This window comes from Crinia signifera, chromosome 7 (genome assembly GCF_055691185.1).
Source record: "Crinia signifera chromosome 7, ASM5569118v1, whole genome shotgun sequence".
Taxonomy (NCBI): Eukaryota; Metazoa; Chordata; class Amphibia; order Anura; family Myobatrachidae; genus Crinia; species Crinia signifera.
Window position 1 is genome coordinate 26,811,350 of NC_139223.1, and position 25,203 is coordinate 26,836,552.

A 25,203-nucleotide genomic window follows, 5' to 3' on the forward strand; every position below is an offset into this window, starting at 1 on the left:
TCCCACAGCCAGGGGGCTGTGGGTATGGCTAGAGGCTCACAGAGCCTCTGGGTCATGCCCCCATAGCGTCAAAACGGGCCTACGGCACGCAATCCCTGGCCATCGTTGCCATTGCCATCGGTGATTGCCATCGATGGCAATTCTACAACTGGCCATCGATAGTGCTAAACTATACAATGACTGACCATCGATATTTTTACATATCGATGGTCATCCATGGGGGCGCGGGCTTCGCGGTTGTCGGGGGCGGAGCTATGCTTCGTGTCCCGGCACTTTGAAAAAGAAAAACATTGTTTTGCTGTTCTATCGATGGAGGGAAACCATCTGCTTCTCCCCCATTGATGGCAAAATTATTCGACATCGGCCATGAACCATCTATGATTTCAATGCATCGATGGTCGATGGCCATCCCTAACCCTGTGTCCTCCTCCATCTCCCTGTAAGTTGGGAGGTATGCTTATGTATGCCGTAAGACCAGTCACAGGCTGTCACCAGGGGGTGTTAAGGTGCTACATGTTTTCCTGAGCAACAGTTCTATGAGCTGGGGCAATATTTATGAGACTGTCTATCAATGTACTTCACACCAGTGACATCCCTGAGGCAATAAGTAACCAGTATCCACTGGAATGCGGGCTATCGGTTCATCAGCAACATCTGACAGCTCTGAGGCCCTGTAATTACTAAAGTCCAAGTTACTTATATTGTAGTATAAGGGGTGAACGTACTAATGTGGTATCTATGTGATAACCAATTATATTCAAGCTATTATCTTTTAGAAACTGCTAGATAAATGAGAAGTAGCATCTGATTGGTTGATATGGGCAACATCTGCACTTCTTAAAACCCACACCTTAGTAAATAACCCATTAGTACAGTCTTCAGTGTGTATGAGCGCGACCATTTCTTGGCGTATTTCTTGTTTTGTTTTTACGTTTTCCAACTGGAGATTTTCCCGCACGCTCGGACCTGTCCTTGCGGAGACACAATATTTATCACAGCGACCTGTTAAACACTTTGTAAGTGTTAATACGCATTGAATGGAATTCAATAGCTGCGTCTTGTCTGAGAGTTTTCCCTGAGATGTATAATTGGCTAATGGAAAATCAAAGTGGGTAATCAGCCCGTGATCCTTAGAGGTTAATGAGATGTCCCTTCATTCGTTACACAAATCAGGCTCATTAAAATGGATCATCAAGTTCATTTCTCGGAGGCACTGTTCTGCGGGTCTGGGTAACGCAAATCTCTGACTCTTATCCCTGTTTCATTAACCAAAAAAAAAAAATCTATTTGCCTATGATGACTAAGTTGACTTACTGTGCACTGATCTCCGGGGCTGTTATGTCAGGAACGCTCAGCTTAGAGCCAATAGATTTAAACATCGTATTTGTCTTAATAATGCAGATTTTCTTAGGAGAAATGTCAGATTTCGGGGTATGTTTTGGCCCAGTGCACCATAACCTAATCCCATATTTCGGCACCACAGGATTATAACATTCTCACAATGTTGACATGTGGTCAAAATGTCATCCTTGTGTGAGGCATTTCAGAGCAGAGGAAGGCAGAAGAAAGGTAGAATTGAGTTATGCACTAGGGGAAAGAAAGTTAGGGTTAAGCACTAAGGGCAGGGTTAGGTTACGGGTAGATTAGGGTGGGGGACTAGTTGGAGGGTTAGGATCAGAGTAGGATTAGGGTTAGGCACTAGTTGGAGGGTTAAGTGGGAGGGTAGGTTAGGGATAGGTGCTAGTTGGAGGGTTAGGGTGGGGGGTAGGTTGGGGTTAGGCGCTAGTTTGAGAGTTAGGGCGGGGGGTAGGTTAGGGTTAGGTGCTAGTTGGAGGGTTAGGTGGAAGGTGGGTTAGAGTTAGCCACTAGATGGAGGGTTAGGGTGTGGGGGGGGGGGTAGGTTAGGGTTAGGCACTAGTTGGAGGGTTAGGGTGCGGGGTAGGTTAGGGTTAGGCACTAGTTGGAGGGTTAGGGTGGGGGTAGGTTAGGGTTAGGCACTAGTTGGAGGGTTAGGGTGGGGGGTAGGTTAGAGTTAGGCACTAGATGGAGGGTTAGGGTGGGGGGGTAGGTAGGGTTAGGTACTAGTTGGAGGCTTAGGGTGGGGGGTAGGTTAGGGTTAGGCACTAGTTGGAGGGTTAGGGTGGGGGTAGGTTAGAGTTAGGCACTAGTTGGAGGGTTAGGGTGGGGGGTAGGTTAGGGTTAGGCACTAGTTGGAGGTTTAGGATGGGGGGTAGGTTAGGGTTAGGCACTACTTGAAGGGATAGGGTGGGGATAGGTTAGGGTTAGGCACTAGTTGGAGGGTTAGGGTGGGGGTAGGTTAGGGTTAGGCACTAGTTGGAGGGTTAGGTGGGGGTAGGTTAGGGTTAGGCACTAGTTGGAGGCTTTAGGTGGGGGTAGGTTAGGCACTAGTTGGAGGGTTAGGTAGGCGGTAGATTAGAGTTAGGCACTTATTGGATGGTTAGGGTGGGGGGTAGGTTAGGCACTAGTTGGAGGGTTAGGTGGGGGATAGGTTAGGGTTAGGCACTAGTTGGAGGGTTAGGTGGGGGTAGATTAGTATTAGGCACTAGTTGGAGGGTTAGGTGGGGGGTAGGTTAGGGTTAGGCATTAGTTGGAGGGTTAGGGTGGGTGTAGGTTAGGGTTAGGCACTAGCTGGAGAGATAGGTGGGGGTAGGTTAGGGTTGGTCACTAGTTGGAGGGTTAGGGTAGGGGTAGGTTAGGGTTAGGAACTAGTTGGAGGGTTAGATTAGGCACTAGTTGGAGGGTTAAGGTGGGGGTAGGTTAGGCACTAGTTGGAGTGTGAGGGGTTGGTTAGGGTTGTGCACTAGTTGGAGGGTTAGGTGGGGGTAGATTTGAGTTAGGCACAAGTTGGAGGGTTAGGTCAAGGTAAGGCACTAGTTGGAGGTTAAGGTGGGGGGTGGGTTAGGGTTAGGCACTAGTTGGAGGGTTAGGGTGGGGGTAGGTTAGGGTTAGGCACTAGTTGGAGGGATGGGTGGGGGTAGATCAGGGTTAGGCACTAGTTGGAGGGTTATGGTGGGGGTAGGTTAAGCACTAGTTGGAGGGTTAGGGTGGGGGGTAGGTTAGGCATTAGTTGAAGGGTTAGGGTGGGGGGTAGGTTAGGGTTAGGCACTAGTTGGAGGGTTAGGGTGGGGGGTAGGTTAGGCACTAGTTGAAGGGTTAGGATGGGGGTAGGTTAAGGTTAGGCACTAGTTGGAGGGTTAGTGTGGGGGGTAGGTTAGGGTTGGCACTAGTTGGAGGGTTAGGTGGGGGTAGGTTAGGGTTAGGCACTAGTTGGAGGGTTAAGGTGGGGAAGGTTAGGGTTAGGCACTAGTTGGAAGGTTAGGGTGGGGGTAGGTTAGGGTTAGGCACTAGTTGGAGGGATAGGTGGGGGAAGGTTAGGTTTAGGCACTAGTTGGAGGGTTAGGGTGGGGGTAGGTTAGGGTTAGGTAATAGTTGGAGGGATAGGTGGGGTAGGTTAGGGTTAGGTACTAGTTGGAGGTATAGGTGAGGGTAGGTTAGGGTTAGGCACTAGTTGGAGGGTTAGGATGGGGGGTAGGTTAGGGTTAGACACTAGTTGGAGGGTTAGGGTGGGGGTAGGTTAGGGTTAGGCACTAGTTGGAGGGTTAGGTGGGGGTAGGTTAGGGTTAGGCACTAGTTGGAGGGTTAGGGTGGGGGTAGGTTAGGGTTAGGTAATAGTTGGAGGGATAGGTGGGGTAGGTTAGGGTTAGGCACTAGTTGTAGGTATAGGTGAGGGTAGGTTAGGGTTAGGCACTAGTTGGAGGGTTAGGGTGGGGATAGGTTAGGGTTAGGCACTAGTTGGAGGTATAGGTGAGGGTTAGGCACTAGTTGGAGGGTTAGGGTAAGGGTAGGGTTAGGCACTAATTGGAGGTATAGGTGAGGGTAGGTTAGGGTTAGGCACTAGTTGGAGGGTTAGGGTGAGGGTAGGTTAGGGTTAGGCACTAGTTGGAGGTATAGGTGAGGGTAGGTTAGGGTTAGGCACTATTTGGAGGGTTAGGTGAGGGTAGGTTAAGTTTAGGTACTAGTTGGAGGGTTAGGGTGGGGGGAGGTTAGGGTTAGGCACTAGTTGGAGGGTTAAGGTGGAGGTAGGTTAGGGTTAGGCACTAGTTGGAGGTATGGGTGAGGGTAGGTTAGGGTTAGGCACTAGTTGGAGGGTTAGGTGAGGGTAGGTTAAGGTTAGGTACTAGTTGGAGGGTTAGGGTGGGGGGAGGTTAGGGTTAGGCACTAGTTGGAGGGTTAGGGTGGGGGTAGGTTAGGGTTAGGCACTAGTTGGAGGTATGGGTGAGGGTAGGTTAGGGTTAGGCACTAGTTGGAGGGTTAGGATGGGGGTAGGTTAGGGTTAGGCACTAGTTGGAGGGTTAGGATGGGGGGTAGGTTAGGGTTAGGCACTAGTTGGAGGGTTAGGGTGGGGGTAGGTTAAGGTTAGGTACTAGTTGGAGGGATAGGTGGGGGTAGGTTAGGGTTAGGCCACCCTTTATTTGATCTGCTGTAACTGTGGCCTACTATTGGGAATGTAAACTTCCCCGAAGCAAATCTTGTGTCACCATTTGTGCGTCGACCTCATATCTACCTTCTATACTTCTAAACCTCTGTCTAGCATTTTTCTGTTGACCTAATCCATGTTACCATATGGTGCCAACCTATTGACAGTCTTCTTAGATGCTAGATCTTCTACACCAAACCCCACTGACCACCAGGGACATTTTCTCCCCATTCTAGTCATGTCAACGTTTCAGAAGTGTCAAAAAGATTTAATGTCAATGTCAACATGTCAAGCATGTGGGCATTCTGACCATGTCATCATTCTGATGTCGACATGTTGAAATATTCCACAAATCACATGCTTATTTACATGTGCTAAACTGCACTAGAAACTAGTTACAACTATTGCACAAAAAAAACACAAATCACATATTTTGGTGTACGGACTATTCGTCTAAATCTGAGAATCTGATTGGCTGCCATCACTGAACCAGTTGCTATTACTCACAGATGTCAATAAAGGGATAATCCATAGGTAATATAACTTTCTGTGATCTGTGACACACATATTGCAACATGTAAGACCATCTGACCAGTGGCGGATCCCGGGGAGGGGCTGCAATTCAAGATTCAAATAGGGGAGCCCAGGCAACTGCCACCAACTGCCATTCCAAACTGACTCACTGACACTGTGGGCGTGGCTCCCCTATTTGAATTTCGAACTGTGATGCAGCCCCCCCCCCCCCCCCCCCCCTGGAGCCGCCACTGCATCTAAAGCCGACATGTAAGCGCGGGCATGTTTCTCCCGCACATGAAAGGACACATTTCTTCATCAGCAACATAAAGAACTTTCCGGTATTTCATATTCTGCTGCTATTTTATTACAGCTGCCTTTCATGTGTCCCATGTTAAGCACGGCGGCCGCCCCTCTCCAATTTCACCCAGCTCTCCACCGCGATTGCATTTCAAAGTGCTTTTATTTTCCGGATAACAGCTATTGTGTCCTGCTCACAGCTCCTCGCTGAATGGCAGCATGTCATACCGATGGCCTGGGGAATACAGGTCCGGTAAGGGAAGACTGCAGGAATGTGTTCCCCGAGATACAGACCTGCTCTAGTTTCTACAAGATGAAATAGGTCAGGGAGAACCGCTGGCTGCTGCTGGAATGTGGTGCTTCAGTCATGGGAATGCTGAACGCCGTCAGATGGGACTTGAGACTTGGACTTGGAAAATAATAAAGTGGAGAGAGATAAACTACCAACCAATCAGCTCCTATACAGTGGTGTCCCTTACCTGCGGCAGAAGGGGGTCCATGCATTCGCCGCAGGCGCGCACAATGAAAGGGGGGTGGTTTAATGGGAGGGGGTGTGGCTTAGGCACAAAGAGAAATATTGTTTATTGTATACCAGAATGTCCTAGAATCTTCTTACGCAGGTCTGGAGGCAGCTGTATGTATTCCTCTCTCCACCCTCAGGCTAAGTACATACTAAACTGCAACAGCAGAAACAGTGTAAGATAGGACATACAATTACACAAAGTGTAACCACTCAGCTGTTACCTGTCATTTGACTCGATAATGATAGAATACCTAAGACTGGGGTAGCCAACCCTAGTCCTCGAGAGCTACCAACAGTGCATGTTTTGCCGGTCTCCTCACAGACTCACAAGTGAGCTAATTAGCTCCATCTGTGTATCTTTTAAAATGTGTCAGTGATTAATGAGTGCAGCTGTGCAGCAGCTAGGTTGTCTGGAAAATGTGCACTGTTGGTAGCTCTCGAGGGCTAGGGTTGGCTACCACTGACCTAAGACTTACCTGTGTGGGGAATATGGGAATGTAGGCTGTCTATAGCCAGTGAGCCGACTTCCCCGTAACTGGTGGTACTCCCATTATTCATATGCATTGTTTTCCCTTACACTGTAGACACAGCTATTAGCCCCTTCCTGACAGAGCTAGTTTTTGCGTTCCTGACAGAGCCATTTTTTTCAAATCTGACATGTCTCACTTAAGTGGGGATAACTTTTTTTTGCTTTTACTTATCCCAGTGATTTTGAGATTGTTTTTTCGTGACACATTGTACTTCAAATTAGTGGTAAATTTGGGTCGATACAGTCTGTGTTTTTTTGTGAAAAATACCAAAATGTCGTGAAAAAATGGAAAATTTAGCGATTTGCAAAATGTTAAATTTTCTGCTTGTGAGACAAATAATCATACCACTCAAAATAGTTAATAACTAACATAGACCATATGTCTATTTTATGTTTCCATCATTATTTCAACTTCCTTTTAATTTTTTTGGACACTAGGAGGCTTACAATATGAATAGCAAATTCTCAAATTTTCAAGAGAATTTCAAACACTGATTTTTTTAGGGACCAGTTCAGTTCTGATATGACTTTGAGGGACTTGTATGTGAGACACCCCCATAAATGATGCCATTTCAAAAACTGCACCCCTCACAGTATTCAAAACAGCATTTTAGAAGTTTGTTAACCCTTTAGGTGTTTCACAGGAATTAAAACAAAGTGTAGGTGAAATTTCAAAATTTCATTTTTTTTGCAGATTTGCAATTTTAATACATTTTTCTAAGGAACACAGTACATTTTACTAGAGAAATGTGACTAAAAATTGATTCCCCCAATTCTTTTGTTTTCAAAAATATCCTATATGTGGCCCTAGTGTGCACGTTGACCAAACCACAGGCTTCATAATAGAAGGAGCACCTACTTGATTTTGGAGCCTCCTTTTTATGAGATTATTTTTTAGGCACCATGTAGGTTTCTAGGCACCATAAGATGCTAAAATTTAGGAACCCCCCCACAAGTTACCCCATTTTGCAAACTACACCCCTCAGGGAATTCATCTAGGGGTATAGTGTACATTTCAAACCCCCAGGGGTTTCACCAATTTTGATACAACTGGGCAGTGAAAATGAAAAATTACATTTTTTACACAAAAATGCAGTTCTGGCTCAAAATTTTTCATTTTCACAAGGAATGAAGGAGACAAAGCATCCCAAAATCTGTGCCCCAATTTCTCCCGAGTACCGCAATGCCTCACATGTGACCAAAAAATACCAGTTGGGTGCATGGCAGGACTCAGAAGGGAAGGAGTGATTTTTGGATTTTGCAGCTCAGATTCTGGTGGAATTTTGGTGGGTGCTATGTCGCATTAGCAAGACCCCCCAAGCACCAATACAGTGGAACCCCCCCACAAGTGACCCCATTTTGCAAACTACACCCCTCAGGGAATTCATCTAGGGGTATAGTGTACATTTCAAACCCCCAGGGGTTTCACCAATTTTGATACAAGTGGGCAGTGAAAATGAAAAATTACATTTTTTTACACAAAAATGCAGTTCTGGCTCAAAATTTTTCATTTTCAGAAGGTATGAAGGAGAAAAAGCACCCCAAAATCTGTGCCCCAATTTCTCCCGAGTACGGCAATGCCTCACATGTGAACAAAAAATACCAGTTGGGTGCATGGCAGGACTCAGAAGGGAAGGAGTGATTTTTGGATTTTGCAGCACAGATTTTGGTGGAATGAATGGTGGGTGCTATGTTGCACCAATACAGTGGAACCCCCCCACAAGTCACCCCATTTTGCAAAGTACACCCCTCAGGGAATTCATCTAGGGGTATAGTGTACATTTCAAACCCCCAGGGGTTTCACCAATTTTGATACAAGTGGGCAGTGAAAATGAAAAATTACATTTTTTTACACAAAAATGCAGTTCTGGCTCAAAATTTTTCATTTTCAGAAGGTATGAAGGAGAAAAAGCACCCCAAAATCTGTGCCCCAATTTCTCCCGAGTACGGCAATGCCTCACATGTGACCAAAAAATACCAGTTGGGTGCATGGCAGGACTCAGAAGGGAAGGAGTGATTTTTGGATTTTGCAGCTCAGATTCTGGTGGAATTTTGGTGGGTGCTATGTCGCATTAGCAAGACCCCCAAAGCACCAATACAGTGGAACCCCCCCACAAGTGACCCCATTTTGCAAACTACACCCCTCAGGGAATTCATCTAGGGGTATAGTGTACATTTCAAACCCCCAGGGGTTTCACCAATTTTGATACAAGTGGGCAGTGAACATGAAAAATTACATTTTTTTACACAAAAATGCAGTTCTGGCTCAAAATTTTTCATTTTCAGAAGGTATGAAGGAGAAAAAGCACCCCAAAATCTGTGCCTTAATTTCTCCCGAGTACGGCAATGCCTCACATGTGAACAAAAAATACCAGTTGGGTGCATGGCAGGACTCAGAAGGGAAGGAGTGATTTTTGGATTTTGCAGCTCAGATTCTGGTGGAATTTTGGTGGGTGCTATGTCGCATTAGCAAGACCCCCCAAGCACCAAGACAGTGGAACCCCCCCACAAGTGACCCCATTTTGCAAACTACACCCCTCAGGGAATTCATCTAGGGGTATAGTGTACATTTCAAACCCCCAGGGGTTTCACCAATTTTGATACAAGTGGGCAGTGAACATGAAAAATTACATTTTTTTACACAAAAATGCAGTTCTGGCTCAAAATTTTTCATTTTCAGAAGGTATGAAGGAGAAAAAGCACCCCAAAATCTGTGCCCCAATTTCTCCCGAGTACGGCAATGCCTCACATGTGACCAAAAAATACCAGTTGGGTGCATGGCAGGACTCAGAAGGGAAGGAGTGATTTTTGGATTTTGCAGCTCAGATTCTGGTGGAATTTTGGTGGGTGCTATGTCGCATTAGCAAGACCCCCCAAGCACCAAGACAGTGGAACCCCCCCACAAGTGACCCCATTTTGCAAACTACACCCCTCAGGGAATTCATCTAGGGGTATAGTGTACATTTCAAACCCCCAGGGGTTTCACCAATTTTGATACAAGTGGGCAGTGAACATGAAAAATTACATTTTTTTACACAAAAATGCAGTTCTGGCTCAAAATTTTTCATTTTCAGAAGGTATGAAGGAGAAAAAGCACCCCAAAATCTGTGCCCCAATTTCTCCCGAGTACGGCAATGCCTCACATGTGACCAAAAAATACCAGTTGGGTGCATGGCAGGACTCAGAAGGGAAGGAGTGATTTTTGGATTTTGCAGCACAGATTTTGGTGGAATGAATGGTGGGTGCAATGTTGCACCAATACAGTGGAACCCCCCCACAAGTCACCCCATTTTGCGAAGTACACCCCTCAGGGAATTCATCTAGGGGTATAGTGTACATTTCAAACCCCCAGGGGTTTCACCAATTTTGATACAAGTGGGCAGTGAAAATGAAAAATTACATTTTTTTACACAAAAATGCAGTTCTGGCTCAAAATTTTTCATTTTCAGAAGGAATGAAGGAGACAAAGCACCCCAAAATCTGTGCCCCAATTTCTCCCGAGTACGGCAATGCCTCATGTGTGACCAAAAAGTGGCAGGACTCAGAAGGGAAGGAGTGATATTTGGAGTTTGCAGCACAAATTCTGGTGGAATGATGGTGGGTGCTATGTCGCATTAGCAAGACCCCCAAAGCACCAATACAGTGGAACCCCCCCACAAGTGACCCCATTTTGCAAACTACACCCCTCAGGGAATTCATCTAGGGGTATAGTGTACATTTCAAACCCCCAGGGGTTTCACCAATTTTGATAAAACTGGGCAGTGAACATGAAAAATTACATTTTTTTACACAAAAATGCAGTTCTGGCTCAAAATTTTTCATTTTCAGAAGGTATGAAGGAGAAAAAGCACCCCAAAATCTGTGCCCCAATTTCTCCCGAGTACGGCAATGCCTCACATGTGACCAAAAAATACCAGTTGGGTGCATGGCAGGACTCAGAAGGGAAGGAGTGATTTTTGGATTTTGCAGCACAGATTTTGGTGGAATGAATGGTGGGTGCTATGTTGCACCAATACAGTGGAACCCCCCCACAAGTCACCCCATTTTGCGAAGTACACCCCTCAGGGAATTCATCTAGGGGTATAGTGTACATTTCAAACCCCCAGGGGTTTCACCAATTTTGATACAAGTGGGCAGTGAAAATGAAAAATTACATTTTTTTACACAAAAATGCAGTTCTGGCTCAAAATTTTTCATTTTCACAAGGAATGAAGGAGAAAAAGCACCCCAAAATCTGTGCCCCAATATCTCCCAAGTACGGCAATGCCTCACATGTGACCAAAAAATACCAGTTGGGTGCATGGCAGGACTCAGAAGGGAAGGAGTGATTTTTGGATTTTGCGGCTCAGATTCTGGTGGAATGAATGGTGGGTGCTATGTGGCATTAGCAAGACCCCCGAAGCACGGTGAAATTATGAACCTAATATTCCATAGATGTGTGGTATATTTTAAAACACTCCTTTATACATAGGCCGGGTTTGTCGGGGCAAGTGTCACACTGGAAAATAGTTTGCTTTCTTATTCCCTTTTTATAGCAAACTTTGCACCTTTTTTGTGTCCTGCCCTTTTTTCCAGTGGAGGGGATTTCATCAGGAAAATGCTGCCCTGGTACAATACGGGGGCCAGTACTAGAAGTACTGGGGCCCTCTGCCTGCTGGTTCCCAAATATTAGGCCCTTTATGACTTCCTCTTGAAAGTGCATAAATGTCCCCCTCTGGCCGGTAGAACGGAATAGCACGTAAGCGTTATACAGTGCCATCTGGATGATATACACGGCCACCTTCTTGTACCAGATTTTTGTTTTCCGCAGGGCACTGTACGGCTTCAGTACCTGATCTGAAAGATCCACTCCGCCCATGTACCTATTGTAATCCAGGATACAATTAGGTTTTGAGGTGTGGGTACTGGTACCTCGTACAGGGACGGAGGTGGTACTGTCTCCGTGAATTGTTGTCAGTATAAGGACATCCCTCTTGTCCTTATATTTGACCAACAACATATTTTCGTTGCATATTCCCCTGCTTTCACCCCTTCTCATTACTTGGGCAATGTGCGTTTTTGGGAGGCCTCTTTGGTTCTTGCGCACAGTACCGCAAGCTGCTGTACCTCTTGAACCAAGGGCCTTAAACAGGGGGATGCTAGTGTAAAAGTTATCCACATAGAGGTGATAACCTTTATCCAGGAAGGGGTGCACTAAATCCCAGACAATTTTCCCACTAACACCTACGAGGGAGGGGGGGCATTCTGGCGGTTCAATTCTTGAATCCTTCCCTTCATAAACCCTAAACCTGTGGGTGTACCCTGAGGTGCTTTCACACAGTTTATACATTTTTATGCCATACCTTGCCCTCTTACTGGGAAGGTACTGGCGGAATTTAACCCTTCCTTTAAAATGTATAAGGGACTCGTCGATACAAATAAATTTTTCAGGGATGTACACCTCTTCAAATTTGGCACTGAAATGATCAATGACCGGCCTGACTTTGAATAGCCGGTCAAAGGTGGGATCATCTCTGGGTGGGCACTGTGCATTATCGGTGTAATGTATAAATTTAAGAATTGTCTCAAATCGAGTCCGGGTCATGGCCATACGGTAAAATGGAGTACTGTACAGAACATCTGTACTCCAATATTGCCTAATTTCTGGCTTTTTTACTATGCCCATATGAAACACCAGACCCCAAAACGTCATCATCTCTACTGCATCTACAGGGGTCCACCTAGCAAATGATGACGTGGGGTTTTGAGCAATAAACTGCTGGGCATATAAATTAGTTTGGTCCACCATTAAATTTATAAAATCATCAGAGAAAAATAATTTGAAAAAGTCAATTTCTCTGAGACCTGTGGAATCAAATTGGATTCCTGGCATGGCCAAAAACTCAGGAACCTGGGGCTCAAAATTGTCTGGTGGTGGGGTCCATACGAGATCAATTGTTGGGGGGGGGGTCTCAGCTGCTCTACGGGGGAGTCTTTGAGGGGGTCCCTCATCACCAGAGGAGGAAGAGGAGCTTAAGACGAATCCTTCAAATTCCCCGCTTGCATCACTGGCTGTGTCAGAGTCAGAGGCAAGCATGGCATATGCCTCCTCCACTGAATACATTCTCCTGGATGACTGGGAGGACATTTGGGAGGACATTTGGGAGGACATTTGGGATGCCATTTTTATTTTTGTGTTACTGGTAGTGAAATGTTTCAACACGTGTATAGTGTAGGGGGGGGTACAAACTTTATTTCAACCCGGGGGGTATGTAGTGTGTATGTAGTGCAGAAAAAAAAAAAATACTTTATACCAATAAAAAAAAAAAAAAAATGAAGGGGTTAAAAATAAAAAATTGAAGGGGTTAAAAAAAAAAAAAAAAAAGGTCCTGCGCCAAAAATTGAGCACAGATGTTGGTCAGTAACGTCTGTCACTGAACAGCGCTCAAAGGCAACAGGAATTTGATAAAAAAAAAAAAAAAATAGATCAACCCTGTGCCGAAAAAGCTGATCAGTGATGTACGTCACTGATCAGCGCACAGTGGCCACAGGACACCCACAAAATCACAGTGTGTGTAAAAAAAAAATTAAAAAAAGACCCCACAGCACTCACAAAAAAAAAAAAGGTGATCAGTGATGCGACACTGATTACCAGTGAGGGGCAGCAGGTGCACAACCTTTGGTGCAACTGACAGTGCAACTGACAGGTATATATAAAAAAAAAAAAACCTCTGTACCCCCAAAAAAGTTGCTGATCACCTCAGATATAGTGATCAGCACAAAAGGCGGGGGCAGCAGACACAAAATTTAGCACTCTCTATCACTCTCTGTCACTATCTCTCTCTATCTCTCTATCTCTCACTATCTATCACTCTATGACACTGCAGCAGCAGCACTGACAGGTATATCTATATATAAAAAAAAACCTGCGCCCCCAAAAAGTTGCTGATCAGTTAATTTATACTGATCAGCACAAAAGGAGGGGGCAGCAGTCAGTTATATAAAAAAATATATAGCACAATCTGTCACTATCTCTCTCTATCTCTCTCTCTCTATCTCTCTCTATCTCTCTATAACTATCACACTGCAGCAGCACAAAATATAGCACTCTGTCACTAGGCCTCTCTATCTATCTCTCTCTCTCTCTCTCTCTCTCTCTCTCTATCTCTCTCTCTCTATCTATAACTATATCACACTGCAGCAGCACAAAATATAGCACTCTCTGACACTATCTCTCTCTCTATCTCTCTCTATCTCTCTCTATCTATCTCTCTATCTAGCTATTACACTGCAGCAGCACAATTTCACAGCACAGGAAGGCACAAGTAGCAACAGGATCCAGGAAGCATCCAGCACACTACAAGCACAGATCAAGCAGTGATCAAGCAGTGATGAAGCAGTGATCAGGTAAGTATGGAGCAAGGTTCTGGTCAGTATATGGCGGCAGGTGGGCACGGTGACCGCACTGCACGCTATTCCAGACCGGAATGGCGTCTGCAGTGCAGTCACCGTTAGTTTAAACCCCCCTCCATGGCTGTGATTGGTCCGTCGGTCCGACGGACCAATCACGGCCTTTGGGGGCGGGCGGGGTGAGGTGGGGTGACACCAGTGTCACCCTTACACCCCGCGGTGATTGGTGCTGTACTTTACAGCACCAATCACCTCCGATCCCGTGTCACCGGCGAACGTTATTCGCCGGTGACACAGGAAAACGCTGTGAATGGCTGTTCACACTGAACAGCCAATCACAGCGATCGCCGACGGGGGGGCGGCATCGCAGCCCCCCCTGGGCATGCACGGACATGTCTGCTGTCAGGGACAGCAGACATGTTGAAACTGTCACCGCGTCTATAGACACGGTGACAGTTTAAATCCATGACGTACATTTACGCCATGTGTCGGGAAGTGCTTCCCGACCATGACGTAAATGTACGTCAAATGTCGGGAAGGGGTTAGTGGTACCTAGATTCCCATCTGTGTCCCTCAATAAGGGCTATATTTACTAAAGTTTGTGGTTTTTTTTTTTTTAATGGGGATGTTTCAAATAAGAACCAATCAGATTATACTTATTTATCTAGCACCTTCTAGAATATCTATTTCTAAAAATATGAACTTTAGAAGGTATATCCCCTAGCATCCCTTACCAGTGCAGTGAGACACATCATCATGTGACTGGTGGGGAAATGTCTCAGTCTTATGAGTTTTATGTTGGAAAAGGCTTTGTTTGTACCAGTGCAGTGTCTCAGTCATGTTACTTTTGGAAAAGGCTTCTACCATACCGGTACAGGTTCTCGGTCATGTGGCTTTTAGAAAAGGCTTCTACCATATCGGTACAGGGTCTCGGTCATGTGGCTTTTGGAAAAGGCTTCTACCATACCGGTACAGGTTCTCGGTCATGTGGCTTTTAGAAAAGGCTTCTACCATATCGGTACAGGGTCTCGGTCATGTGGCTTTTGGAAAAGGCTTCTACCATACCGGTACAGGGTCTCGGTCATGTGGCTTTTGGAAAAGGCTTCTACCATACCGGTACAGGGTCTCGGTCATGTGGCTTTTGGAAAAGGCTTCTACCGTACCGGTACAGCATCTTAGGTATGTGACTGTTGGAAAAGGCTTCTACTGTACTGGTACAGGGTCTCAGTCATGTAACTTTTGAAAAACGTTTCTACCGTAACGATACAGGGACTCAGTCATGTGACTGTTGGAAAAGGCTTCGTACCGGTCCAGGGTCACAGTCATGTGACTGTTGGAAAAGGCTTCTACCGTACCTCATGTGACTGGTGGAAAAGGCTTCTACCATACCTGTACAGCATCTCAGTCATGTGACTTTCGGAAAAGGCTTCTACCGTACTGGTACAGCATCTCAGTCATGTGACTGTTGAAAAAGGCTTCTACTGTACCGGGACAGCGTCTCAGTCATGTGACTGGTGGAAAAGGCTTCTACCATACCTGTAAGCATCTCTGTCATGTGACTTTCGGAAAAGGCTTCTACCGTACCGGTACAGCATCTCAGTCATGTGACTGTTGGAAAAGGCTTCTACCGTACCGGGACAGCGTCTCAGTCATGTGACTGGTGGAAAAGGCTTCTACCATACCTGTACAGCATCTCAGTCATGTGACTTTCGGAAAAGGCTTCTACCGTACCGGTACAGAATCTCAGTCATGTCAGAAGTATCTCAGTCATGTCATTTAAAATGTGTGAAAAGCTTTTCTTGTGTCTCAGTCATGTGACTATTGGAAAAACATCTTATTCATGTGATGCAAAGTTGGAAAATACAATTTTTTTTTTGGTACCATTGTTGGGAAAGGCTTTACTTATACAAATGTCGTGTCAAAGTCATGTGACTGTTGGGAAAACATCTCAGTCATGTGACTACAAGGTTGGTAAAGGCTGTACTTGTACCACTGCAGAGTCTCAGTCATGTTGAGAAAGTATTGAAGTCATGTGATTGTTGGGAAAAGCTTCCATTGCACATATGCACTGCCTCATCATGTGACTTTTCAGCATCTGAAGGACACGTACAATTGAACCACAGGTCCCAAAGTGGTCTATTTATAAACCAGTTCCAACAATACAGGCTTGCATGTTTTTCATTACAGTCTCATTTTAAATATTGCTTGCATAATAAGACATTTGTTTTATAGAAATATACAATACAAACAGTTTTAATATCACACGGTTTTTCCCTTTATCTTTCTTTTTTATTATTTGTGCTTGAAATATTGGTCTCTACACCATATTTATATATAATGTTCGCTCTGATATAAATACGTATTACAATAGAAATAAAAAAAAAATAATAAACTCCAACGCTTGCTCCACTCATTTATGAGTTTTGGCTTTCGATGGATGTTTTTCCCCAGCCGTTGGAGAGACGACCTCCAAGGTGACCACCACCTGTCTCAGTTCACTTAGTCCACATCCAAATGGATATTTTTCCATTTGAGAAGGACAATTAGCTCTGGTATATAAAAGTTGTGAGTGCTCTGGATTATTCCTGGAAGACATCAATCCCAGCCAAAGTCGTGGCCAGTCATCTGGTAGAACTTCATGTTATATGGTCTATAAAACTCCTGGAGACGTAGCAGGAGGTTCTTGTCTATATTAGGATGCGGGCGCCCCTTGGATTTGCCCAAACACCTGGGTTTGCCACTTCCCTCTGGCTTCTTCAAGCAAGGGAAGCCCTTGGTTTTATTGAAGAAGAAATGTTTTTCTGTTACAACCCTCCTTAGACCCAAAAAGTCTTGCACCCGGCCCATCTCCCCAGCAGGGTCGCTGACTAGTCTCTCACCGCTGACAAAAAGGAATTTGGAGAGAGGGAAATACTGCAGCCAGTTTTCTAAGTGCTCAGAGTAGATACCAATGCGGATGGCACTCCAAGAGGTATCGATCGTCCCTGTGCTGGTGTTTTTGAAGGCCAGCTCTTGGAAGGTGGGTAGGGACGGCGTTTTAGACAGCGTCTGTGTATAGTCAGAGATAGCCCTGGTCACTGGATTTCTGACCACCACTATAAGCTTGGTGTCCTTGGACATTTCGTATATTCGCTTGGGTGCCTCAACGGTTACAAAGTAACTTGGCGTCTTCTCCATAGTAATCTGACCACCTATTGTCCTTGGCATCAGGTTCCTTAATAGAAAAAAGAAATAGGTTTAGTTTCAATCAAAGGAGGACAAAGTGACACAAGAATCGTAGGCGCATTGTACATCTGAGAAAAGCGGGCATAAGACCAAATTGGCTGGGCATAGCAAGACGTGGCTTCCTGGTGCCCATTCCAAGCCTGATCCAATTGGATTATCTCTGACAGGGCCATCCATCAATCTACTATACATGGTGAAAGACTTGACCATTCCAGGTTGAAATAAACCACTGCAGCATTACATTTTTGACAATCTGCGGCCCGATATCGATAATCCACAGCAGTTCCAACTGTCGGAAGATTTAATACCGACTGTCAAATTGACCAGTATTTCCTACTGTCACAAATGTTCCGACAGTTGGAAACAACAAGATTGAATACCCCCCATTATGTCCGTGTCTAGTGTAAAGAGTGACAATTTATTACAAAACTATTTTTTATGCTTTTGAGTCTATAATTGCTGTACACAATAATGCGGCAACAGAAGATACGGTTTAGTTGCAACCTATGGGTGACCTTTGACCTCAGAGGAAATCACCACGGTGTCAACAAGAAAAATTAAATATTACTTGCGATTTTCTTTTGCCCTTTAACAAATGAGACCGATGAAGAGAAGGGTGATTTGTAATGTTCACCTTTGAGTATATATAAGGTTACCGTAGGCCAGGGTCAACGTGACAATGATTCAGATGGCGTATAACAGTATTTATTTTTGAAAAAATAACAATTATAAATCACTGTCTTATTCATCACAGTCTGTTGCTCGGAGAAGGGGGGGGGGGGGGTATGGACAGACAGCTCCAGCCAAATGTGACTTGTGTTGATCTAATGACCTGTACTAGCATTTCTCCATGTATCGGCAGGGAGGTGAGGGGGCAAACTCATGTCAGTCAATATTCTCCTCCCATGTATCACACATCAACCTCATTACTGTGATACTGTGAACACCAAAGATGTCTATACAGGAGCATAGACTGTAACTAGGCTTGCATGGTATTGTATAGGATTATACCCACAGACGATGACCCCACCCCTATAGCATCCTCTTAACAGCTCACTCTGTGAGTCTAGCAGAAAACACAGGGGACTGGCACATCAGTTGTGAGACTGGCACATCAGTTGTGAGACTGGCACATCAGCTGCACTCCGAATGGAACTTGCAACATATCTATTGTGGACACATGTGCAATAGCCATGGATTTATTTGTAAAGGCAGCTGGTAAACCAAACGTCCTGATGTTGGCAGAACAGTTAGCTTTGCGGTCACCGTCCCACCGGCCACCCCTGGGCATGTGCGCAGCACCTACTCATTGCATTGTGGGCCTCGGGGGATGCCCAGCATGATGAACATGGGGGTATGGCTCATGGGCACAGCATCTCTCTCATACCCACAGTCCCCTTGCCTAAAAGACCACACCCTTTTTTAAGGCACGCACCCAACCATAACATCAAGATTGTTCCCAGGTATGGATAAAATGTAACATTTTATTTCTATGGACCTCAAATGGCTGTACTTATTCCTTGTTGTGTTTTAGGCTGCATTCTCAGTAATGTCACTGGCTCTTAGCAACTGTGCATAAGCTGCATTCTCAATGATGTCACTGGTTCCTAGTGAACTGACTGGCTTCCTTCTCAGTGATGTCACTGGTTCCTAGTGACCTAGCCGGCTGTATTCTCAATGATGTCACTGGTTCCAGTGGCGTAACTATAGCTCTGCAGCCCCCGCGGTAGCGGGGAGGCGCAGAGAAAGTTTGGGCGCCGGGGGTCTGCGGGGCTATAGTTACCCGCTGCTGTCTGCGGTACCTGCCTGCCGTGCCGTGCCTGCCATCACAGTCCTGTTTCTGTTAGCGCTGGCTCCTGCTTCTATAATGAAAACGGACACATAGAAAATGGCTGCCCCCATACTGCAGACAGTTTTTTGTCTGCAGTATGGGGGCAGCCATTTTCTAAGATTCACTTTTCATTATTAGCAGCGGGAGCCAGCGCTATGGGCATGGGGGGGGGGCGCCGAGGGGAGGGGGAGTGGGGGGGGGGCGATTTTTTTTTTGCGGCGGGGGGGGGGGGGGGGGCATAATAAGTAGTTACGCCACTGACTGGTTCCTAGTGACCTAGCTGGCTGCATTCTCAGTGATTTCACTGGCTCCTAGCAACTGTGGATAAGCTTCACTCTCAATGATGTCACTGATTCCTAGGGAACAAGCTGGCTGCATTCTCAATGCTGTCACTGGCTCCTAGTGAACTGACTGGCTTCCTTCTCAGTGATGTCACTGGTTCCTAGTGACCTAGCTGGCTGTATTCTCAATGATGTCACTGGTTCCTAGTGAACTGACTGGCTTCCTTCTCAGTGATGTCACTGGTTCCTAGTGACCTAGCTGGCTGTATTCTCAATGATGTCACTGGTTCCTTGGTGAACTAGCTGGCTGCATTCTCAGTGATGTCACTGGTTCCTAGTGACCTAGCTGGCTGTATTCTCAATGATGTCACTGGCTCCTAGTGAACTGACTGGCTTCCTTCTCGGTGATGTCACTGGTTCCTAGTGACCTAACTGGCTGTATTCTCAATGATGTCACTGGTTCCTAGTGAACTGACTGGCTTCCTTCTCAGTGATGTCACTGGTTCCTAGTGAACTGACTGGCTTCCTTCTCAGTGATGTCACTGGTTCCTAGTGACCTAGCTGGCTGTATTCTCAATGATGTCACTGGTTCCTTGGTGAACTAGCTGGCTGTATTCTGTTAAATATTATTAAAAATGGATGTTTCCAGTATATTTAGGTGACAAGTGCACATTTAGGTTGGAAATAATGATGTATGCACTTTATATTAGTGACTGTCCACCTTGGGGGTTATTCTGGCTGAATCACAAGGCCTTGCGAGTCCACGAAACCCGGCCTTGCGAATGGTGGCCTAGGAGCCACCCATTCGCAAGGGCAATTCCCTCACAGGGCCTAGTGGAATCCACCAAGCTGCCCCACGCCCCTCCACGCCCCCACCCACACACTTGGGAGCCGTGGCCGCATGCACCCGGCATCTGCACATGCACAGAAATGCGTCTGACGCATACCATCAGACCCCCTTACGAGCGAAGGGGTCCGAAGGAACAGACCTGAATAAGGCCCCTTATCTCATACATAATAATTAACTCATTGATGTCAGTTAAGCCTAAACACACAGAAAAAAAAGTAGATAACTTCTGCATCCCGCCAGTCTTTCCGTGGAGCCCGACTGTCCCCTTTCTGCTGGCTTGTAACCTATTCAGCACCAATGTTAATTAAAGTCTGTCTTTTCTCGAAATGGTCTTGCTTAATTATTGATACGGCGCATCTGTGTCTGACACACAACGGATACTAAGCATTGAGTGTGCCTGACGCATCCCGTTCCATGTGTTCCAATCACTTTAATTAAACTTACAGCCAATACTGAGTGACCTTAAGAGAATTCTATGTTGGAATGCTAAGCATTGCCCACAGGTATCTGCAGCAAAGAGCACAGCACGGTACCTGTACTACAGCTGACACTAAGCCCAGGGGAGCTGGATTCTATCTGACTGCTGTGTCCGGCAGAGAATTCGGACACATTCACGTAGAAAGTAAAGCAATAGACAGACCATGCAAAACAAAAAAAAAAAACATACTTGTTTTCTCATTGTAACTATTGGATGCCCTTGGATATGACACAGCTCTGCTGTGCGCCCTGATTTTATAGAATTGTATGAGGAAAGCAGCTAAATGTCATATCCAATGTCGGCAATGGAAAGCAAGCCAATAGAATTGCAGTATGGTATTGACCTGATTCAGACCAGATTGCTCATCTGCAAATGTGCAGATGACTGAGATTGGTTAGCCGCCGCCCAGGTAGAGTGAAAACCCGCCCCGTGCAGATCTGCAAGCGAATTGCAAGTCTGCGACAGAGAAAGACTGACCTATCCTCACGCCTGACTTTCTCCATGTCGGGCGACTGAGCAGAGCTCCTCTGCCAGTCCCTGTCTCTGAGAACCGGGCAGCCACGACCAGACTTGCCAATCTGGCATTCAGGCCTTTCGGAATTTGCCAGAAATGGCAGATGGCCAGTCCATCCCTGGGTACAGAATGGCAAAAATGTACCCTGTGCCATCCACAATGCAGACCGGCACTTCAACCCTTGTGTGGCCCGATTTATAATACCAATATTGGGGTGCACACCCATGAAAATGGGTCCAGCATGATGTCCCCAATATGACACAACGCTGTACATTGAGGTGAAGGTAGAGGTAGCCCTGGACAAATAAGCTTGCAATCTGTGTGAAGACGCAAATGTCCCACCTCAGAGAGTACGGGTTCTCCAATGCAGAAATATAACTCATTTTATAATGAACATGTTCCTAAGCGCAATAGATTTTTCCAAAGCCTTCATTTTACCCTGTAATATCAAACAATTGATTTCCCATCTCCCGGCCTCATTACTGGCGGAGCAGAGACAATGTCTAATGATTCTTAATGGGCAGATGGAGGTGGAATATAAAAAAAATCTCCTTTATGCAGAATACACAAGAAGGAAAAGTGCACGGAAGGACGAGATGTACTAAGCCTTGTCAAGTGATAAAACAGAGAGCGTCAAACCATCAACCAATCAGCTCCTAACTGGCATTTTTTTCAAACATAGCCTGTAACATTACTGTTACTGGTACTTTATCACTCTCCATTTGATCACTTTTCAACCTTAGTACATCTGGCCCAGAAAGTGGGGTTGAGAAAGCGGAGAGGACACAGAGCCACTTGGTCCATAGCAACCAATCTGATTGGTTGCTATGGGCAACATGCCAGAAGCTGTAGTAAATGTACCCTGTAGTTTATGGTGTGTGGTGTGGGCTGCGATGTTGAATGGACGGGTGAATTCTAGCTGATACGATTGTGAAACGGGTTTGCATAAGATTTTACGCTATGCAGATAACAAGTCATTGTGGACGTAGCCTAAAGTCACACAAACGTGAAAAGAGATCTCCGCGCCCATCAGTCCTGTCCTCCTATTACACGGGCTTGTCAGTCATTGCAATCCTTTCTGCTGCCCTCTGATGGGGAAACAAGTCCGTATTAGATCCAACCAGCATTGGGCGGAAACACAGCAGACCATGGGCCAGATTCTCTAAGCTTCAAAAGTGATCAAATGGAGAGTGATAAACAACCAGCCAATCAGCTCCTTTCTGACATTTTTCAAACACAGTCACATGACATGGCAGGTAGGAGCTGATTGGCTGGCTGTTTATCACTCTCCATTTTATCACTTTTGAAGCTTAGAGAATCTGGCCCCATGTAACAGGGTGGTGCGGGGTCCCTTAATGAGGTTTAGATCGTTGGGTTGACGGTCATGAAAACGGTCGACACACAATAGGTCGACATTGTGGAAATGTCAACGCAAGCAAAATGCTGATGTGGGAAAAGGTCAACATGAGCTTTTCATGGTTTTTTGGGTGTCAATGTTGACATGGACACCGTGTTAGTGTACGGCGCACTCTCCATGCTTCGGGCACGGTGCCCCGCTCTGCTTGGCACACTATTGTATTCTCCCTCTATGCCACTGGGATGGTAAATTATGAACAAGTCCCTTGTGTTTTTTTTTTAATCATTAAAAAACTTATGTTGACCTTTTACCATGTCGACCTTTTTCGACCTAGATCAACATGTAACACGTGTCGACTTTCGTTGATGATGACATGGTCAAAATTACGACGTGATCATAATGTTAATACTTAACATGTTGAATGATGACAGTACATTTGATGACAGTACATTTGAGTGTTATTTTTAGGTTAAAATATGCCAAAAAAATAATATGTCGACATTTCGACCATGCAGCAAGAGGAGGCTGGTTGTACGTTTCATGAACGAATGCTGCATTCAACTTCTGAAGGCTGCAAAGTTTGGCTATTGTGTTCTCCTTCCCCCCCGGAATCTGACTTGCCAATCACCCTTTCTCCGCGCCCCACATGTAGCATATGTTGTTATTTCTGGGTGAGAGAGCCATCGCAACACTCCACATGCAGCGACTGTTCTGAGCGTTGCAGCGGGGGGGAATTGTGCATGGCGATAATGAGAAAATTAACCTCAGACGGGTCATCCAAGGTGCCGGGCTGCCAAAACTGAGGCATGACAAGCTATTAGCCACACAAAAAGTCTTGTGGTCAGCCGTGTCGGCGGCTCAGCTCCTAATGGAGATCCTTTGAGACGGCGGGCCCTGCCAGCTCTCGTCTCGCACCCTGAGAGGTGGGAAAATGCATCTGTTGTATCATACAGTAGAGTCTCACACGGAAAGTGCGGACAATTTTATTTTTTTCTCTCCCTTTCCACAGCCAACAGGAAGTCGCCTCTTAAAGTTTTAACGAACAATGTTTTGTTTTTTTGTTTTCTTCCGCTCTCTACCTCTAACTTTACACCACCTAAATCCCCCGCAGGGGTCATTTTTGAACTCTAAGTCCTTTTCTTTTTTCTAACTCTACTTTTGTTTCTCTTTTTTAGTTTTTTAGTTTTTCCACTCATTGTCAGCCAAATTCAAAGTCGGCCTCTCAGCCTCCCTCTGCAGAGGCTGCAATTTAATTGCCTTTAAGCTCAAGATGAATATGCTAATGTCCTCCCTTAATGAGGAAATGATCCGTCTGGAATAAAAACTGCTCCTGCTGACTTCAAGGCATTTCAATTAGCAGCGGGGGCGGTGGGGGGGGGGGTTTGGTCTGAGCGAAATCATTTTCATAACATCTCCCCTTTGCCCCAGCCTCCTAATTACAGCCCAGATTAGAGGCGAACACTGAAAGCGCTTTAACTGGTTCTACTGGTGGGGCAAAGGCCAACTTCTTATCTTTCACCAAAGGTCCGTAAATACGGCTGCCGCAATTATCCGCGCCGAGAACACACTTCAGGAAAACGTGAAATATTTATTGTAACACGGAGAGTCCATTTTTTTGGGGGATTTTTTTAAAAAACAAAAACAAAAAATTATTTTTAAAAAAAAGTGCCATAACAGGGAGCTTGGGAGAAGGACTTCGCCTCCGAACAGATCAAAGTTAACTGGGATAAGATATATCAAACCTCTAGTGTCTGTTCGGCTAGTCTAGAAGTGGTTGAGACTCAATATAAGTTACTGACTAGATGGTACCGCTGCCCAAATACTTTACATAAATTTACATAAGGGTGTGTCCCCGCTGTGTTGGAGATGTGGACAGGAACAGGGTACCTTACTCCATATATGGTGGGACTGCCATTTGATGGCACCATTTTGGGATAGTATGCGTGGAATGCATGGCTCGAATTCAAAAACACCTCCTAATCTAAAAACCTAATTCCTCAGACCATATAGAATCAAAGCCATGCCAGGAGAGTCTTGGGCTAGAACGGGCCCTAAGACCTGTCATTTGAGTCTTGACTTAGCTGATAGCTGGATAGAATCCTGGTCCACGTCGCTACGAACATACCCCCTTCCTCCTACGAACATACCCCCTTCCTCCTACGAACATAACCCCTTCCTCCTACGAACATACCCCCTTCCTCCTACGAACATACCCATTTCCTCCTACGAACATACCCCCTTCCTCCTACGAACATACCCCCTTCCTCCTACGAACATACCCCCTTCCTCCTACGAACATACCCCCTTCCTCCTACTAACATACCCCCTTCCTCCTACGAATATACCCATTTCCTCCTACGAACATACCCCCTTCCTCCTACGAACATACCCCCTTCCTCCTACGAACATACCCCCTTCCTCCTACGAACATACCCCCTTCCTCCTACGAACATACCCCCTTCCTCCTACGAACATATCCCCTTCCTCCTACGAACATACCCCCTTCCTCCTACGAACATACCCCCTTCCTCCTACGAATATACCCCCTTCCTCCTACGAACATACCCCCTTCCTCCTACGAACATACCTCCTTCCTCCTACGAACATACCCCCTTCCTCCTACGAACATACCCCCTTCCTCCTACGAACATACCCCCTTCCTCCTACGAACATACCCCCTTCCTCCTACGAACATACCCCCTTCCTCCTACGAACATACCCCCTTCCTCCCTCTTTCCCCTCTGTTTTTTTCCGTCTTTTTCTCTGTTCTATACTTTACTATCTATCTACTTAAATGTTTAAATGTTTTTATATTTTGGTGTTGCGAAGATACGGATGATATTGACAATTTATATTTAAGATTTGTGATGATTTGTCATCTTTATGTTTCGCGGCTATGTTATGTTTCCAAAATG

The 25,203-nt window shown here is 45.6% G+C and overlaps 2 protein-coding genes across 3 annotated transcripts in view; both read right to left on the reverse strand.

The window, feature by feature from the left end:
* The window catches only part of MEIOB (meiosis specific with OB-fold), a 267,025-nt gene that overhangs the window by 92,409 nt on the left and 149,413 nt on the right, over window positions 1-25,203 (reverse strand). The gene's annotated exons all lie outside the window — the stretch shown is intronic.
* Window positions 15,865-25,203, reverse strand: part of HS3ST6 (heparan sulfate-glucosamine 3-sulfotransferase 6) — a 70,659-nt gene continuing 61,320 nt past the window's right edge. Inside the window, exon 2 of the mRNA XM_083152624.1 lies at window positions 15,865-16,966. Within this exon, the coding sequence (XP_083008750.1) occupies window positions 16,348-16,966 (619 nt within the window). The 3' untranslated portion in view covers window positions 15,865-16,347. The remainder of the gene's footprint in view (window positions 16,967-25,203) is intronic.